Source organism: Athene noctua, chromosome 2, assembly GCF_965140245.1.
Source record: "Athene noctua chromosome 2, bAthNoc1.hap1.1, whole genome shotgun sequence".
NCBI classification, from domain to species: Eukaryota; Metazoa; Chordata; class Aves; order Strigiformes; family Strigidae; genus Athene; species Athene noctua.
The window spans coordinates 157132847-157151908 of NC_134038.1; the positions used below are offsets into that span (position 1 = coordinate 157132847).

A 19062-nucleotide genomic window follows, 5' to 3' on the forward strand; every position below is an offset into this window, starting at 1 on the left:
CCCCATTTTCTGAAGCCAGAATCTCAATAAGATGAACAATGAAGATGGAATCAATATCCAATTAAACGAGCTAAAAACATGCAGACATGAGACTGCATACTTCAGAATTTGTAATCAAAACAGTGACATTTAAAGTTACTGGCAAATGCTACTTCAGTGCATCTCTCAATTATGTTTGGCTTTCTGCTGCATATGAAGTGAAGAATCCTCTTATCCAGAAACTTTTGTCAAAAGCATCTAATTTTATTAAAACTTTTCTGACAGGTCTATATCATTGCTGCAAAATTAAATTTAAAAATTACATTTTTAGCATGAAAATAAATGACAAATTCTGGAAGTTTTTTTAGACTGCAATGCATTGCCTGCAGATTTTGGATACAACTACCACCATTACAATGGCCAAATAATATTCATTAGCAACATTACCTACTTTGCAGAAAACAACACATTGGTTGCAGTTGTACAATTCAAGAAAACATTTAATATTAAAATTCATCAAAATTGTTCTTAACTTGTCCAAGTTCAGCGGTTAAGTTCTAATTAGTCTGACAGGAGTTATAACATACTATCATAATGTACAATTATTTCTTATTTTCGTAAGAACCAATGCTTATAGCTTTGTAAATATTAAATAATTGAATTCATTAATTAAAAGGTCTTTTCCATCAACTGCAATTAATTAGAATGAAGACATATGAAGATCAGTTAAATGAACTTATCACAGGAAAAAAATATTCTGGAAAAACTTGAATGAGTGATAAGTCCTACATTTACTATTTTTGTTTCATTAAAATCTATAAAATACATAAACAAGAAAACAGAATGGAGAATTATAATGTCTTCCCATTAAAAAGTTTATCAAATTTATAAAACACATCCACACTCATTTTAAACAGTGCTTGCCATTGCCTTTACAATAGCAATAATGACCAGATGAGAGAGAACAATGGGAGTCACCTGTGTTCCCAATACTGAAATCATAACCACTCTCCAAAACCCGAATTTGACAATTATAAATAACTCACTTATACAATATATTGGCTCCAGTGTAAAATAAAAGCTGATAAATTCATACCTTTCTGGAGGTAACTTAAATTTTCATTACATATTTTAAAGTACCCTTATACTCACAAACAGCCTGATTCTAAGTCCAATGCCCTTCATTTGAACTTCTTTGAGCAAAACTGTAACAGACTTTATCGGAATTAGGATTTTATCCTATATCATTTTAGCATTTTAAAATGCAGTGAAAGACATTGGACCAAGTACAAGTAAACTACATTAGTGTAGGGGAATCTGGTTCAAGAAAGAGCCTGGTTACCCTATGAACTCTTCACTCAAAACAGAGGGAGAACTTGCAAGGTTCTCAAAAATAAGGGTCCACTGATATTATTAGAAGATCCTCTCAAATAAAAATCATTATTATTTTTAGGCAATACTAAGGAGAAACTATACTTGCACACACATGCATGCACACATGCACATATACACACACTTTTTTTTAGAATCAGTTACAGGCAGCAACTCTCATAAAGGACTGCAATGATGTCAATTTTCAAATTAGATTTTCCTAACTTTTTATTTCACTAGCAAAAGCTATGAAAGTCTTGTTACAAAAGAAAGTCTACTTTCATTTATTGACAACTGAAAAGGCAGCTGAAGATAACAAACCTCACATTGCGAGTAACCAAACATTTATTCCCTTTCAAAAGTGTTTGAAAAATTATTCTTATAACTTCAAAACCAAATTCATTCCATGGTAATAATGTTTTTGTGTCTGCTTCTTGATAAGCCCATCAAAAATGAAACCCCAATCACCTTCTGACTTCAGCAGAAGGCCTGCTAGAATAACACCTTGTCATACTAAGGAGAAAAAGAATTAAGTCCATTTACTCATTTTCATGATCTAAGTGAAATACACAGAAAGTGACGTGTGTTAAAATTTGCCACCAGTATTTGAATGCTACCATTTGAGTTAGGCACAGTACCTTTACTGTGACTGATGGTACTGCCTCTGCTTTTACCTCACTGTCAATGGCTTGCTGTGAAGAAAAAGATGGAAACAGAGTAAATTCAATATTACACATGAATGAGTGAACACAATGAATGCAATATTACTCTCATAACATCAACTTGGTAAACAGGGAATTAACAGTCAAGGACCTATCATTCCTATGACAGATTAAAATACACAAAATACATTTCTGAATTCCTTCTGAAAATGTAAAGCCTCTGTTGGAAATTGCCTGCAAAAAGGATAGCAAAAGGTCATGAATGTGGTGTATGTAAGAAAGTAATACACTCTGATGTATATATGAATATTTGAAATTGTTTTGTTTGGCACATTACATTCCACTGTATATTTATTTAAATTCTGGAAATACCGTCTGTTATTCAGTAGGGAAGGGTGACTTCCAATTTGCTAATATATTATATACACACCATAATATATACCATAAAATCATCACACACTATCTTATAATCAGAAATATATTTTGAACTTCAAAGGGAAGTTATAGCAGGCATCTTGCTACTCCTGCTATTTTCTATTTCAGTAGACAATTCCATCTAATTCAGAATTCATCTTTACCTTGCAGTCTTTTAGTATCCTATTTTATGCTCATATTTCATTTTGCAACAGGTCAGTCCCTACAGTTTAAGAAGATGTTCCTGTTTATTCTTAATTTACTCTTTTATCATGAGAAGGTATAAATACATTCAGGTGAGTAATTCGGTATTATTAGAGCAGAAGTGAAGTGCTGCTTTAAAATAAAATTGTTTAAACAATCTGATGTCCTCCACCCACTCTCCTTTTCATCCCAACATGCCAGTATAAGGTCCACATCTGCAAAGCTCCTAAGAAGTCAGGAAGCTGGTAGGCTCTCTGGGTTCTAGAAACAGGACTTTCATTTACATGTTGCATAGCTTTTTCAGTTAAAAAAGTATAGCTACTTTCATACTGGCTTGTCAAGCCCACTGTCTCTGGTGACCAGCAGTTGATCCTGAAGCAGTAGCAGGGATGCAAAGGGATACGGTATCCCTACTATATTCAGCTCTCAGAAATCAGCAGGATTTCCTGGATCAGAGGTCGTACACAGGAGGTGGTGTTAAATAACCAGAATATCCTCCAGTTACTCTTCTAAGCCATTTTGATACATCTATATCCTCTTTGCTTTTACCACACACATCACAATTTAAATCTTTTCACAAGTGCAGAAGTAGTATCTGCAAGCCTGTAAGTTCCAAGATCACTGCAGAAACCCTAAAATTGTTCCCACATTTGCTGTATTGATCCTTCCCTATGAAGTATCTTACTGGATTTTTCCTTTCTAGATGGCTGCTGAAGGAACTCCCCAGGAAAGCCTACCACACAGGAAACTAAGACACATGAACAGCCTTGGGAAATAAAAGATTCCAGGCTGTGGTTAAATTGATATATTGAGTTATTTATATATGAAACAGACCATTTGCATCTAGAAGGTTGAACAAACGAGCACTGCAGCATTAGAGCATTCTATGGACCTAACAGTTCTAACTGTTGTGAGCAGATTACTGCAGCTAGCCAAGACCATGTCACACTGTCCTTTTTTCCACAGACAAGTGCTAGGCCACCAGCACACATTATAAAGAGGTGCTTTTATCAAAGAATAATAGTAGCAGAGGTACAAATAGTAACAGACTTTGAATAAATACATCAAATATAAATATATATATATATATATATGAAAGTATTAAAAAGCAGCTCCTTTTGCAGAAATTAGTGGCCAGAAACTTAGGATGTTCTAGTGCAATGATTAAGTTCTAAAAAGTTTTAAGACAATATAAGCCCTCCTGAATCTGAGTTTGAATTCATTTTTATAAACTACATATGTATACAAGATGAATAAACTAATTAGGCTGCAACACCAGAGAATGTTGAATGATGCCTTGACAGAGAAAGATTATTTCTTACAATGCATCTTTGAGTGGTTTGCATATTCCGTCTTTAAAAGAACCACACGGTGAAACTTCTACTGTTTCCCCCCATATTAACTGCTCACCATTACAAATTCTCATCGCTATAAAGTTATTCCAAATCCTAAATTCTCATTCCCTTATATTTGCTTAGCCAAGAACCTAAAGATCCCCAGACAGAAGATACTAAATTATTTTAATAATTCTAGCTAAAATCATTAACAAAAGTGTGTTTTAACTGATGGAAAATTGGGGGCTATGCAGAAGCTCAGTCCCACAAATATAAATATGTGGTAAGCACTATCATAATCAACCATTATTTACTCATGTAGGAAACCAGCGTTTTCAGAATAATTTCCTTTTTATATTGGTACATACAGATTCTGCATCCAAATCAGGCGAAACTTCTGCTGTGACAATTAGATCTCTGTGTTTTTCAGATTTGGGCAAAGTATCTTAAAAAAAAAAAAAAAAAAGGAAAAGTAAAACAGCTCTCCTTTAACAAACATGCAGCTACATTTCTAAAAATAATACAATTTCAACAGCATCAAGTTTCAGACTTACATCATTACACCTATTAGTGCAAAGCATATGATATTTGACTAAAGAAACTTCGTAATTTTATAAGATTTCTACAGTCAACCTAAACACAGATCTCATTCAGGATTTCTGATTTATGTATGAAAAAGAATTTAGACACATTGTATCACAAGATTTTACACCTACTATCCATAATCTTCAGAGACTGTAAGGAATTGTTAAACTTCTCTCATCACATGTATATACTAATACATCGATAATAAACATCTCCAAAATACACACTGCACACAGCACTTTCATCTAAGTAATCTGCTAATTAATACTTAGAGAAACATTCTGTGCCCAATAGTGTAAAATTAAAATAGATTTTAGAAATTCCTCTGCCAAAGAAGGTATATGAATGTTTTATGTACAGAACATTATATGGGGCTTACTTACAATGTATTACCTGATGATTTCCAGGACTGTCAATATACAAGGCAAAGGATGTTATGAACTCATTTATAGCCGTGATATAAAACCTTATGCAGATTCACAGATGTAAATAAAGTTGTAAGAATTAAAAGCTAGGCACTTAAATACCATGAGGAATTACATAATCTCCTCTTAAGAGTCCAGCTCTAAGGTATTTGTGCTTTTCTGAAAAGTACTTTTATTTCTTAATACTAAAAGTACTGGAAAAAGAAAAACCCAAACCGGAAATGTATAGTTCCTAAAGTAACAAACGGTAAAGACTCAATGTAAAGGGGAAACTAACATAAAAATTGAGAGCATGAGCACATTCATAAAGTGGCAAGAATTTATTACACGAAGGGTCCTGAAAATGACACAGAACTGGTGGGCAGCACATTATCTCTTTCTCATAAAAGGATCAAGGGAAAAGATTTTGACGAAGACAGAAAATAAGTTTTCATTTTCTTTTGCTCATAGAAAAATACCTCCCTTTACTACAAAGGAAAAAAACCAAAACCAAAACATGTTCCTCCAGTACCACCTACCAGAGAAGCCTAGCCCTGTTTCATACTGCCACAATTGCACACAACTGGTTTTGCCAATTACACATAGCTCAGCACAATCCATTTCACTTGTACAAACAAGAAAATATCTTCCTTTTCTAATCCTTCTTAACTATCTCTCTTCAGGTTGCTTCTTCAAGCAAACTATGATGCAACTTCTGTCATACAGTCATTTTTCTATTAGAAATCAAACAGAGATCACAACAAGTTTACATATAAGTATCACCTTTTTTTACTATTAAACTGAGCCAAAACACCTATGTTTAATCACTTATGTCATCCAGATTGATGCAAGTAATATTAGATTTAAGTTAGCACAGTTAAGATTTTAAAATATTTCATCAGTTTATAATGCAAATCCTTATTCTTCAAAATGTATAAAACAGCTTAAGTTCAACAGTTTAATGATCAGCACTGGACAGAAATATAAGACATTTATGGAAATAACTACTCAAGTTTTTTTTAATATGATGACCTAATTCTAAATACCTTCCATGTTTGGAAGTCAAAAAGAAACAAAGAAAAATTATTTCCGTATAAGGGTAGATATTTTCAAAACAACACAAGCTCTTACTGTACAAAGGTGAATCCAAAAGACAGAAAAGTCTATAGCTCATTTTAAAGATCATGCTTAGGAGTAACTTAATGCTGACCACTGTTCAAAAATGTTTTGCATTCAACAGATACGATTAGCAGTTATTTTAAGACTTAGCTAAAGTTCTAAGAAAAAAGCCAAAATTAATCAAAGCCAAACATTCATAACTGAAAGGCATTCTTCATAAGTAAAAGTTTTTCTCCCAAATTTTACATCCAGTTACAAGCCAAACACAACATAATTAAGAGCATCTCTCCAAAACAAAAAAAAATTATTCACATAAACTCTTCTGAAAACACCACTGTAACACCTTAAACCAGATTAGAAAGATTGAGGAAGAAAATTAAGAAGAGAGAATGGGGAAAAGATCCACAGTATTCACAGTAAACTTAACAATCACACCATGACAGTTACTTTATAAAGGACAGCTGTTTTCTTTCTCTCTCTCTCTAGATCTTCCACACAATATGTTAAAATATACAAACAGAAGTTGATTCACTGCAAATGAATTTATTCCTTCCATCATGCTTTTCTTTCCTTTGGTTATGATAGCCAGACAAATTGGTCAAATACTTATAAAAAAGGGCTCTGATTAAAATGAATGGAATTTACCCATATCTGTATGCATAACTAACCAATTACTGGATTTGTAAAATTAAAACATGGATATTAGTCTATCACAATAATGGACAAAGTTATACACAATTACAAAAATGTAAAAATGTAGAATCAAGCTCATGATTGCAGACAAATAATTTCTTATTTTCTAGGGATTTCAACTGCAAGATTTTTTGCTCTCTTTTTACACAGAAAGCCATGACTACTTCTTTAATGCATGTTAAGAATGTGCTAACTATCATCAGGAAAAGATCTTAATTGGTTCTTTCTATTTTTCTAAGATTTTTCCATAGTTTCCTGTAAAATCACATGTTTCCAATTCCCTGTGCAAATCAGATACACTGTTTAAAAGCTCAGTTATGAAAACAAAAACTTTGAAGGATCTCTGTAGAAACTATGTGCCTTTACTTGAACAAAATCAATGCAAGTTATTAGAAATGTGAATTCTAGAATTTATCATGATCAGTTATTTGTTTTTTGATATCTCTCACTATGTTCTTCTGAAAGAAGTTAAAGCAAAAGAAAAGTTACTTTAACAAAAGTCATTCTTTGTTAATTGTGTAACTTAAGAAGCCATTTGTAATAATAAAACAGAATTTGGCAATACTTTTGCTCTCTCTGAAGGCTAAGTATATCGGATCGTTGCTGTGAAATTCCGTAACTTTTCTTGCCTTTGGGTAGAACATGCACTTTTAGTTTTTTCTCTGAACCCTTGCACTAGTGAGAATTATCTCCAGTCTGATGTAACTATCTTTAAAATTCCAACAAAAACACAAAGAAAAAACTCTATTCAAGGGCCTTATAGTCTAGGATTTTGTTTCTTCCTTTATCTATTGCATATATCTTATACCCATTAAGTATTACATTTCTTACAGAAGTGTATGAATAAAGTAAAAAATAAAAACAAAAACATTTTAAGTGCTAAAAGAAGTCAGGTGGTCAAAAGTATGTATGACTACAGAAAAGGGAGAAGTATACCTTGTGTTTTTGTGGCCTCCTTGATGATTTTCTGAAGCTCTTTCATTTCAGCATCGAATTCTTCATAGTTTATTTCCCTAGAATCAACCTGAGGAGCCTGGAAGAGCGAAGGATCAGTTCCAAGGTAGGAACACTGAAGATGGCCAGTGTCACTCAGAGTGACTATAACACCCTTCAAGCCTCTGCATAAAAAAAAAAAAAAAAGCTCATTAAGAAATTGGGAAGAGTCCCAGAAGTAATAACATTAAATCTACACTGCATCTACAAACTGTTCCATGTACAAACATAATAGAACTTCCTGGTTTTAATGAGATTCTTTGACAAAAAAACAACATTTATTCTTCAATTCAGATTCATTTATTAGTATTACTCCCTCTTATTAGTATCATACCTAAGAACCAGTCTATGCTAGATAGATGACTAAAACATTGCCCAAGTATCTCAGAATCTGTATAATCAAGACAGGTAAAGGAAAGGATCAAAACAAGCCAAGTAGACAGTACATTTGTAACCTTCTTTATTCATGAATTGTTACTTAAGTTTTCTGAAGTATGAATATTTAGGTTGGTATGCAGGAAGAGAAATTAGCTAAATGGAACACCAAGTAAGGGAAGGGAAAGGATGCCTTAGAAGAAATCACTAACAGATGGTACATGTTCACAGTGAAGACAGCAGTAGAACTTTGATGGTATCAGTAGCTCCCCTAACCCATTCTTTGGCTGCTATTGCAGCTACTGTGCTGGCTTCAGACCCTGGCTGGCTCTTCCCTGCAGTATATTTCTAAAAGGAAGCCACATGGATCCAGAACATTCCCCTTACGCTGCTCTGGATCAATACAAATGAGTGTTTTATTGGCTTCACTACAGTCTCTCTTCTCTTGAGGGAACAGTACCTCATTGAACTTACTCCTACAGAAGTCTCACTCACTTTATTTATCTGATCATGTACCATGCAAATGCATGATTTAGGAAAGTATTTAACAAATTATGAGACAACAGTGAGGACTGCCAACATTTTGCTTAGCTTGAAGGATATTCCTAAATAGAAGAGGAACTGAACAGTAAAGACTAGCATACCTATTAACAGCAGAAGTTAGGAGAAGGCTAAGTTTATTTTTTAAAATGCTTACTCTTAATTAAATTAAATACTTGTATTTATTTTCATAATCATGAGGTGACACATTGATGCCAATAATTTGTGTATTCCATATTTATCATAGCAGACACGCATTTGCAAATAAGCAAAGTCATATAAGCAAAGACAGACCAAATTTAATTCATAGATATAAAACAATTTTGATAAGAAAGTCTAATGCACTATCCCACTAATTAAACCCATGTAAAACATTTAATTTATATAAGTGTTCAAGCTATAATTTATTAAGAATTAACAAAAATTCTTTTAACTTACATACACTGACACCCTCAAGCACCTAGTACAATCTTCATTAAAAAATTAGGTAGCTGTATAAAAAAATAGAATTCTCTCTGATTTTCCATGTTGCCTTGTAGCATGGCTACAGTACAGATAGGAAAATTCATTCCAAAATTTTCCAGGGTAATAGCAATTATGAAGGCAAACGGGTATCACAGATTAATCCTGATAACTGACGGTCCAGTTGGAAAGTCCAAAATGCCTTTTTACAGAACATTAAGGCCACAAACCCAGTGTCAGTTTCACAATTTCAATTAAATATTCTGAAAAAACTATGTTGGATCACTGAACTCTGTACAGTTGTATTATAACTGCATACAGAAATGAAGACCCCACTAGGCACTGTGCAAATAAGTAGTTGCTGCAGATAAGTTTAAGCTTTCTCTTTCTACAGAAAGTAATCTTTACTCAGCAAATGAAATAAACCTTCTGGTTGAACTATTAATGTATGGAAACTGGTTGGGGTTTTTTTTTTTTTTTTTGGACAACAGGTATCCCCTGTTAGCCCTTTGCTGCAGGTGGAACACACAAGTCTGATCTGCCTTCTGGAACAGAACACACATAATAGGGCTCAAAACACACTGTTCTCCTTACCTATTATATAAACTCATCTTAAACAGAAACAGTCCCTCTTTTGGGACTACTGTTCCTATTACCACAGAAAAGCTTCCAGCTACCACTGCGATTTTTACCATATATTAACATTCACTACAAAAAGTAATTAAATTGTAATAGGAAGCTGTCTTTGAGCACCATAAGGCTGGAGATGCCAAGTCTCCCCCAACAAACAGTTTAAGAAGGTAGAAGACTTAATACTGATTTTCAACTTACAGATGCAGTACGTGCGTTAGCAGCCATCCTGTGAATGGGATGGTCTGTGACCTGTAAACTTGGGGTTTGCAACTGTTACTGCTGAAAAACTGTAAACTCTCAATCTAAAGTGAGAGGAAGTGGAACTACGCATGAGTCCTTGTTTCTCTGGCTGGTTGAGTATTTGTTGCCCACTGTAGGTAGTTTCCTTACTCAGGACTGGGTCTGTTGCTGGAATTACATGCAGAAATGCTCATCCTAGATTTCTTATGTCCAGAAAGCTCTGTACAACACACATTTGTGCTACATTTACAGAATTCTGGATGGCACATGGAATAAATACGTTGGGCTAACCCTGAGATCTGTATATATGAACAACAGAAGTAGACAGACTATTGTGAATACCTGGACCAGGTATTGGTATGCAAATACCACCTAAAGTACAGGACTTTGCTTAATGCCTGACAAATGTTTGCAAAGAACTGTGCCATACTGGCCATGGGTGCATCAAAGTCTTTAAAAAAGGGATATTGTTGAAGCAGATGCTACCATGCTATCAAATACACTGGCCCACACTTTGCTCTTTAGTTACAGCAAAGAATGAAGTTGATAAAAAAAAAAAGGGGGGGGTATAACAAGAGAAACTGCCTCATAAGCTTGTTGCACACTGGAGAAAGAAAACTGACGTATGAAAACAAGGCAATTTCTAAAATTCTCCAGCAATGGATTTGGACCATCTTAAAATTTCTTTCTGGAGACTATGAATCTGTTAAGCTAGGAAGGAAAGATCCATGAGGACATGTGAATGTAAATCCAAAGGGCATGAAGAAATATAGCTACACTGTAAGCAATATATCTTTGGTGATCTACTACTAAAGTATAATACATTCAAAAGTGGTTTGTAAATATAGTCCTTCCCATGTACCTTTAAGCTCGCAGTCATCTGCAGGTAATCAGTCTATCAAACAAAATCAGCTCAAATCAGTGAGGTGATTTTCCTATATAAATCTCCCTTAACTTCTGAGTTTATGTCAGCATTACAGAATGCACATTCAAAAATTCCATCTTAAAATAAACTCACTTCGACCAACTTTCCTGTTAGTCATGACATCCTTTAAGTCTGCACTAGCTCAGAGACAAAAGCATTGGTTTAAGAAAGCAGCACTACAAATGACACTTTTCCTCTGCTTCAGTTACTGTTCTGCTGGGTCCTAAAGAAGATTGTTCAACATGAAACATATACACATAGAAAAAAGCCTTTTTCAGTACTTTCCTTGTTAAAGCCCTCCATGAATTTGTACATCAATAGAAACAATAAGAAAAATACGGGTAACCAGTTATAACACATGATTTATAATACAATAATTTCTCTGCTGGAATGTTTGTCAGCCAGTCAAAATTGCTTTATTTTCTCAAGCTTTTATAACAGTGGTTAAAGACAGCAGGGGGAGGGGGAGCATATTTAACGGTTTTATAGTAGTTTCCCCACAGCTACTGCACTCATACAATATCCCTGCAAATACCATTACTTCATTTGGCACATTTTGCACACAATCTGGAATTTCAATTACTTGTTAAATTTCTTTTATTGTAAACTATTTTTTTTACTATATATCACACAATAGTCAAAGTAATAGCAAATCTAAGGGGACACTTTAACAGTGAGGAACTCAAAGTATGAAACAAATTATTCTGGTATCTAAAATAACTTTACAGTACAAAGCAACTCCTACACACATATGGTAATAATTTGAAAAACTATCTTTTATTGGATTCTGGGTAATAATAACAGCATATGCTTTTTGTAGGTCTTCTCTTACTAAACAAATTGCTCACAACATCATTTTTGAAGAAATTAAAATGCTTTGCATGTTTCCAGTTATATAATACCAAATTGATCACTCAATTGACTTAGAAATTGAATCTGTAATTCTGAATTCTACTTGAATGACACAAGCTAAGCCTTGGACAACTTCTAGGACAAGGTCTGGTTATTGGCAGCATTTACAGCTTTTATTATTTGTATTTATAATAGCACATAAAAATTCTATCTCAACTTCAGAAGTAGTCTTAATCGATATTACTCATATCAATAATTTCAGAAAACATGATGCCCTGCAATACTTTCAGTCCCTTATTGATAATGTATTATTTATAAACTACAAAATTAGCAAACTAATTTCTGAATTGTGCTCAACCATTTTGAATCCAATTCTCTCCTCATTTGATCATTCTCTGAAGTAATTATATGCAAAAGCATAACTACAATAGCACTTTTTAGTGCTTTTGAAAATGGAACTTGTAAGTTTCACTACCATTTAATGTCATTATAGCTGTAACTGTGTGAAGTATTTTATAAAATGCTGAAGCAAGATCATGCTAGGAGTAATAAACTCTAAGAATTTCTAACATGAACTAATGGGAGTAAAAGTCAAAAGCCCATCTTACTGTTATTAAACACACACTCCAAAATCAGACCTACAGTTCAGCATTTAAAGCATACCTCGTGCAACTCAGTGCCAGTTACCACCAGTTTTCATATAGTTTCGGGTATCTGTGGAGCACCCTCAGGGTCTTCTGAAAACCCCTTCCTCATTATAAAAAACTTTGTTCAACTTTACAACAAAAGTAATACTTGTATGTGTAAGACTTTCCCATTTTGCTATTACACATGAAAACAGGCAATCTGTTTGCTCTCAGAAACTAAAATTCTTTTAAGGCTATTTATATTATGTATTTAACACGCTTTGCACACTCTGCAGAGGGCACGCAAACATATAATAGAAATAAAGTGTTCAATTATAACTGTTTAACAATATGTAATTATATTGAATATCATTAAGTGGTAAATAATTTGTGCTTGTTGCTTTACAGAAAGGCATTACTCATCTTTCGTATTTGTGTGATAGTTTAAGATTGCTGATTTTAACAAAATACCTGACATAAATCTAGTTTAAAAAATTATGAGATACATGTAAGAGGAAGAGGGAAATGAAACATGATTTCATCTTGATAACCAGTGGAAAAACAGTTTAAAAAAAAGAGAAGTTATGACTAGAACAACAGGTCAATACCTATCCCCTCTTATAAGCACTGAAATCTACTGAGAGTCAGAACTGAATAAAACCTGAATTTGCCAGTGTTACCATTTTGAACACCTGAAGGATTCTCCAGCTTCCAGGTCTTATACAGTACTTTCACTCTCTACTTGTGTGAGTGCAGACATTTTCACTAGAACCTTTACACAGTGACACCACACAGCAAAACAGCAAACTAGTGCCTTACTGTATGACAAATTCTGGCAAGTCTTTAACTTGGGTGGTTTGTTCTTTGAAAAAGACTCTTTGCCTAAAAGGCCAAACACAATCCAGCGACCAAATAAAAAGGAGCATCTTCCACCAAACAACAAAACTTAAAAAGTGATGGAAATTAACTGGTTTTACTTTTAATGCCAAGTTAAAAACAACCACTACTCACAAAAGTTTGGGTCAGGGGTCTTTTCTGCCGGACCTCTACTGCCACCTGCGGGGCAGCACAACAAGGCTTGTGAGGGCAAGCCAAGCAGCACAACTGTCGCACAAGAGAGCCCTAAAAGCTACCATATGATATTAAATGAAGTAGGAGGTTTTTAACAGGTTAGTATAACAGCTTGACAGTTTAAATGTAAGGGAACCTTAACAGGTTAAGATTTAACAATGCATGCAGAGGGACGGACATCCATGCACATCACCACCTTCAGGCAGGGAACACACATACTGGGTATAGGCAGGCTAGACATGCACTTTAAGCTCATGCTACAAATGACACATAAAATTAATTTTTATCTGAAAAACCTGATTAACCAACTCAGGTTTTTGTTGTTTTAAATATAAAATCAAAACTATTTAAAAAGCAGTGAAGATTTTATTAAAAATTAAAGTAGCCAGCTATATAAAACGCAGGTTGAAGTTAAAATTAGTATATGTCACAAAGCAGAATAAAACCAGAATATTCAGAGTGATGACACAGGCCTCCAGAAATGTATGATCTTGCTTTAGACAAAAAAATGTAAACAGCTCTGAAGTATAATACATTCAAGAAAAAGTTCCTAACTTCCACACTGCATTTCTTATCATAGTTCCCTATCTAAGACACTTAGTGGCATTATCTGAATTGAAAATGAATGTCAGTACTGAAAGAAAACCTGATTACTTTAAATAGGAGTGCAGCCTCTAAGTCAGAGCTCCAGATAATAACAAACAAGAGAAATTACATTACGATTTCATTTATGACAGTACCAGTGTTAGCAGTAAGAAATTAAGACCAACCGTGACACACCTAAAACATGTCCATGCTTCATTCCCTCTTAGAACTACAACAAGAAGTCCATATTTCTTCATTTGCACCTCCTTCACCTGAATTCTAAAAACTGTTTCAAGGCCAGACTCTCTCACTGGCAGACAGGTATATAGCAGCTTCCAAAGGCTTAATGCTACACCAAAAGGTAGCAGCTACAGCTCTGTGAATATAGAATCCGAAGGGCCTCAAAAGTTTATCCTTCATCTAAACCTTCTCCCACTTCAAGATAGTGGTTAGAATCCATCTCAGTCCAGGCAAACTGGAGAGGCCCCTATAATCTCTGCTTCCAACAATAAAGAGATGCAAGGTGTTATACTGATAAAAATCTACACCCCAGCAAGTTTATGGTTTTAGATAAAGCTTATTCTTACCTGTTGGTTTCATACAAGCTAATATTAGACAGTACATCAGAAAAATTAGACTACCCACAGACTACAAAGAGGCTAACGAAAATAACCATGATGTGTCTTTACCACAGATTTATTCTGAAAGGATTGAATAATTATGTAACTTTAAAAACAGTCATTAACATTTATCTCTTTCTCCTCATGGTTTGACAGTGATGTGCTTACAAGCTTCAAAATTCACCAGCACTCTAGGCAGGAAAAAGTGCATATGCTATTGCTTTTAACAACACTTATTCTCTTCCCTTCTCCCTGTCTGGTAAAGAGCAAAGCTGCTTTTTAAAAGCATCTCTTGCACTCTGCACTGCTAGCTGGCTCTTGTCTCCACAGCTTAACATATATATCCCACCTGCTGGTCCTCATACAAAAAAAATGTCTTTCATGTTAAGACCTTAAAAATCAACAACCTGAAGACAGTTGATAATAACTGTCTTTCAAACAGGATGTCCAGCACTTCCAGGGGCAAAGTGTCACAATACATCCATAAACTCCACCCTACTGCTCAACACCCAACTCCAAGACTGAGTTCAGAACCTGATACTGTTACATTCTACTGTGTCACAACTTGAAAAAGCACAAAGAAATTGAAGGTTAGCCAAAAAATCCCATGTTATTTGCTCAAAAGCAAGTATTGTGTTTTAAATACTACAGGAGGAGTTACTTACCTTCTTGTTCTTGAGCAGTTAGAATTTCCACTTTTAAGGCTTTCTCTAGAACCATAAGGGTAGGAATATTTTAAGTGTTATCCTAATATAAGTTGAAACTCTTATAAAAGCATATGAACATAAAAAGTAGGCTTTTTGAAAAAGCAAGTAAGTGACATGCAATAAAATTAGGAGAACTCGCAATATGGGCATGTACTTAATATCATACAGTAAATACCATTCAAAACTAACTTGCTAGAAAGCTCAGTCATGAATCACAGTATATGCTGGCCATAGTACTTGGCACATCTATGTCTTCTGCAGGATCAGAATCCTACTAAGGTAAAAGAAATACAATCATATTTTGTGGATAAGCTACACCTATTAAAATCATGTCTTCAAAAGACCTTTAAAAAGGGTAATACTTTGTACTGCCATCTCTTGACAATCCAGTGGCAATTTAGTGATAAAAACAAATGCAATCATTTTCTTAAGAACATCTCTTTAAAACGCAGTTATGTTTAAGTAGATAGATTCTAGAATTCTCTGCATTAACTTCCCAGATAAAAATGTGTATATATATATACATGCACATAACTGAACAGTTCATACTGTGCGTCATTAACTGGCATTGCTTCTACTACAGTACTACTGTACAGAAAAAGGAAAAATCTTTCAACAAACTATAAAGTTTGATTCCTGCAGTTTTCTTTCCATAAAACTATGTAACAAGTGCTAAGTTTTGCTGGTTTTATATGTAAGTTTTGCCATTTTTATATGGTGATTCTTTAACAGTTGTGGTAGCTGTGGTGATGTCAGTTATAATAAGGAATAACAGATGGGCTGGAATGAAGAACAAAGTCTTTTCAAGCATCTGGATAGCTAAAAAATCCAATGAGAGGCGTTTACTTTGTCTCCACCCACTATTACCCTATATGTGATTGCACTTTTACACCTTATATACTTAATTCAAATACAATATTTTTTCATATTTTTTTCCAGTTAAATTCAGTTCCTGTTGCCTTTCTACTGTTTGGAGAGCACAGCTACACAAAGCACGTTCATCTAACCACCCAATGTACTATGATTCTGTGCCAGAGAACAAGTTTTAATTTCAAGTTCATATCTGGACGAGGCCAATATTTTCTCAATTGCAAACTGATTGCAGATTTTAATTTTCTTTTAAAAAAATACTGGAAGCTAAAACCTCATGATGTACATTTTCAACCAATGGCTATACACCAAAATTCTGAACTCTAATCTTTTGATTCACATACCTCATTTAAATTAAACTGATCGGTCTGTTGAGCTGCATATGAGTACAAACCTGGGAATTAATCCTGTGTCAAAACAAAGAATTTAAACACTACCTTATGTGCTCTTCTTTATGGAGACAGGTTGCTGAATCGGAGACTTTATATGCAAATTTATTCAGATAAAATGTCACGAAGTTACAAGCATGTTAACTACATCAGGCTCAAGCTATTAGTCATATATAGAAGACAAGTTCTGGTTCTAAGAAGCCAGTGAACAACAGTCCTCAGGAACTTTACTGCATTAGAGAAATAAGTATACAAACCACACATTTCTTACTAGTCATTCTAATATTATGAAATACTAACAAAACAGAAAATCCAAAGGAGTATTTTATTAAACATTTTTCTAGAAGGCAAAAAAGTGATTCTCTGCATGGATGTACACTCCAATAACTGTAAAATACTTAATTGTTTGGTGCTGGGGTAAAGATGGAATTGTTTTAAAGTGCAATAAAGACAATAAATATCTCTTTCAGTACTGTGTTCCCCTTCAAAATGCAAATGGATTAGTAATCCTGAAGTGCAGCAGCACATATCACTTTGGCTTTTAAAGTGCACTGGAGGTGGCGTAGGGACAATCTCTATTGGTCAGAGTCACCAGAGCAATGCAGCCTTGCAGTCAAGCAGCAGACTAACAGGGAGAGACTGGACAGGAACATATACAGTAAACTACTAAGCCATAAAAACCACCCAACCCTTCCTCAAATGTTCTTTTGAATCTAGGGTTAATGCATCAGGATTTTTTCTGTAGACATTCATTGTTGCTCATATGGTCCTCAAATAGCTAAGGCCAACAATAACACAAGGTGGCACATCAGATTACCAAGTCAAAACTCCTTCCCACTTTGATCTCTAAGTATCCTTAAGTGGTCATCTCTGGTTATAAAGAATGAATGCCACATGCCTGTAGTAGTATATGGCAAACCAGAAAAGTCAAAAACAGGTAGCAAGAAATCACTACCTTCAAGCAAAACAGGCTGGAAATTACTAGGTAACTAAACAACACTGTATATGTCTTTTACACTACTCATCTGTTATGCATGTTACACATGCTTTTATCACAAAAGATGGAAGAAAACGGAAAGAGGTGGCTAGGAGTAAAATGCTAACTCATCACATAGTGAGAGACTATTGCTTCAGTAAATTAGAAGTCACTGTTCCAAAAATAACTTGTAGGTATTTGAAAATACTGTAAAATACTCTCCCGTAACGCACCCGTGTAACTGTAACACAACTGGTATTTTCCAAGAGACAGGAAAGTGCAGTAGCTATGGCTATCAGCACCACGAGACAATACAAATATTCAAACACTAATTAATATGATTACACAGAAAATTAATTTTCAATACCTTCATTATTTAAACAGTCTCTGCTTCTTTATTATTTCTGCAAAGGGAAAGAAGGACTTATACAAGAACATTAGAAATTTTAGACCTACTGAATTACTTTGTTTTACGAGTACTAAGAAAATTGGACACTACTGTAGCATCTTAAGTCAGCAACTCTGAAGTGATTCAGTAAGCGGCAGTATTTCCTGCATCTCAGCCTACACAATACAACTTTGAATTTATTACTTTGTCTCTAATTCAGTAGAATACATTACAAAATATGGAACAGCAGAAGTCAAAACACAAACACTGATGGCCTATGGGTAGCTGCTGGCTTTAAGAAATGGCTGATAAATACATTACTATGTCATAGAGTCTTAATGGGCTGGTGGTTCACAACACTGACATTAGGAGTTCAGGCACGATCCCTATAGTCAAGCCTGCAGTGATCATACTTGGAGAAGCAATAAGAAAAAAATTACATAAGTAAATTTCAAATACCACAGTCAGTTGTATTGCTAGCAGTTTGCAGGAAAAAAAAGCACTTTTCGATTGCAAACTGAGCAAAACAGAATCAGTGGTGAAGACTTGGAACCCTGTGATATTTTTATGGGATCATTCCTCATTATAAACCTAGGCAGAATTGAAGTTCATAAAGACCTGAAGTGTGGATAAAGCTAACTGAGTAGCCCTGCTTGCCATCTTGAACATATAAAATCTACTTTTATTTCCTGGCTTTTCAACAGCTACTTTTGTTTAAAAAGGAAATATTTTTTTTTCCCCCCATCTCAAATAATGAAAATCTATTTACTAGCTGGACTCAAGCTAAAAAGTTGGGTTCTGGAAAACTAATATTTTAAGAAACTCAGAAGTTCTTATTCTTTAAAGGTGATAAATTACTTTTGCATAAAAAAACCCTTTCCAGACTGCTTTATATTTCCTCTTCAGAAAACATACTGTTCCATTACCAAGTAAAATGATATTTATCTGTCAAATAAATGAAAGTGAAAGCAAACATTCTAGTAACTTTCACCAACTTGTCCATACCTGTCAACCCCTTGTAATAAAATGAACTTTACATTTTACA

At 34.3% G+C, this 19062-nt stretch overlaps 1 protein-coding gene across 4 annotated transcripts in view; it reads right to left on the reverse strand.

The window, feature by feature from the left end:
• BBS9 (Bardet-Biedl syndrome 9) overlaps nt 1-19062 on the reverse strand; it is a 313837-nt gene that overhangs the window by 240024 nt on the left and 54751 nt on the right. For all 4 annotated transcript variants that reach the window (XM_074900814.1, XM_074900816.1, XM_074900813.1 and 1 more), the window contains exons 10-12: nt 7702-7883; nt 4333-4409; nt 1989-2042 (exon numbers count right to left, since the gene is read on the reverse strand). In XM_074900814.1, the coding sequence (XP_074756915.1) occupies nt 1989-2042; nt 4333-4409; nt 7702-7883 (313 nt within the window). The remainder of the gene's footprint in view (nt 1-1988; nt 2043-4332; nt 4410-7701; nt 7884-19062) is intronic.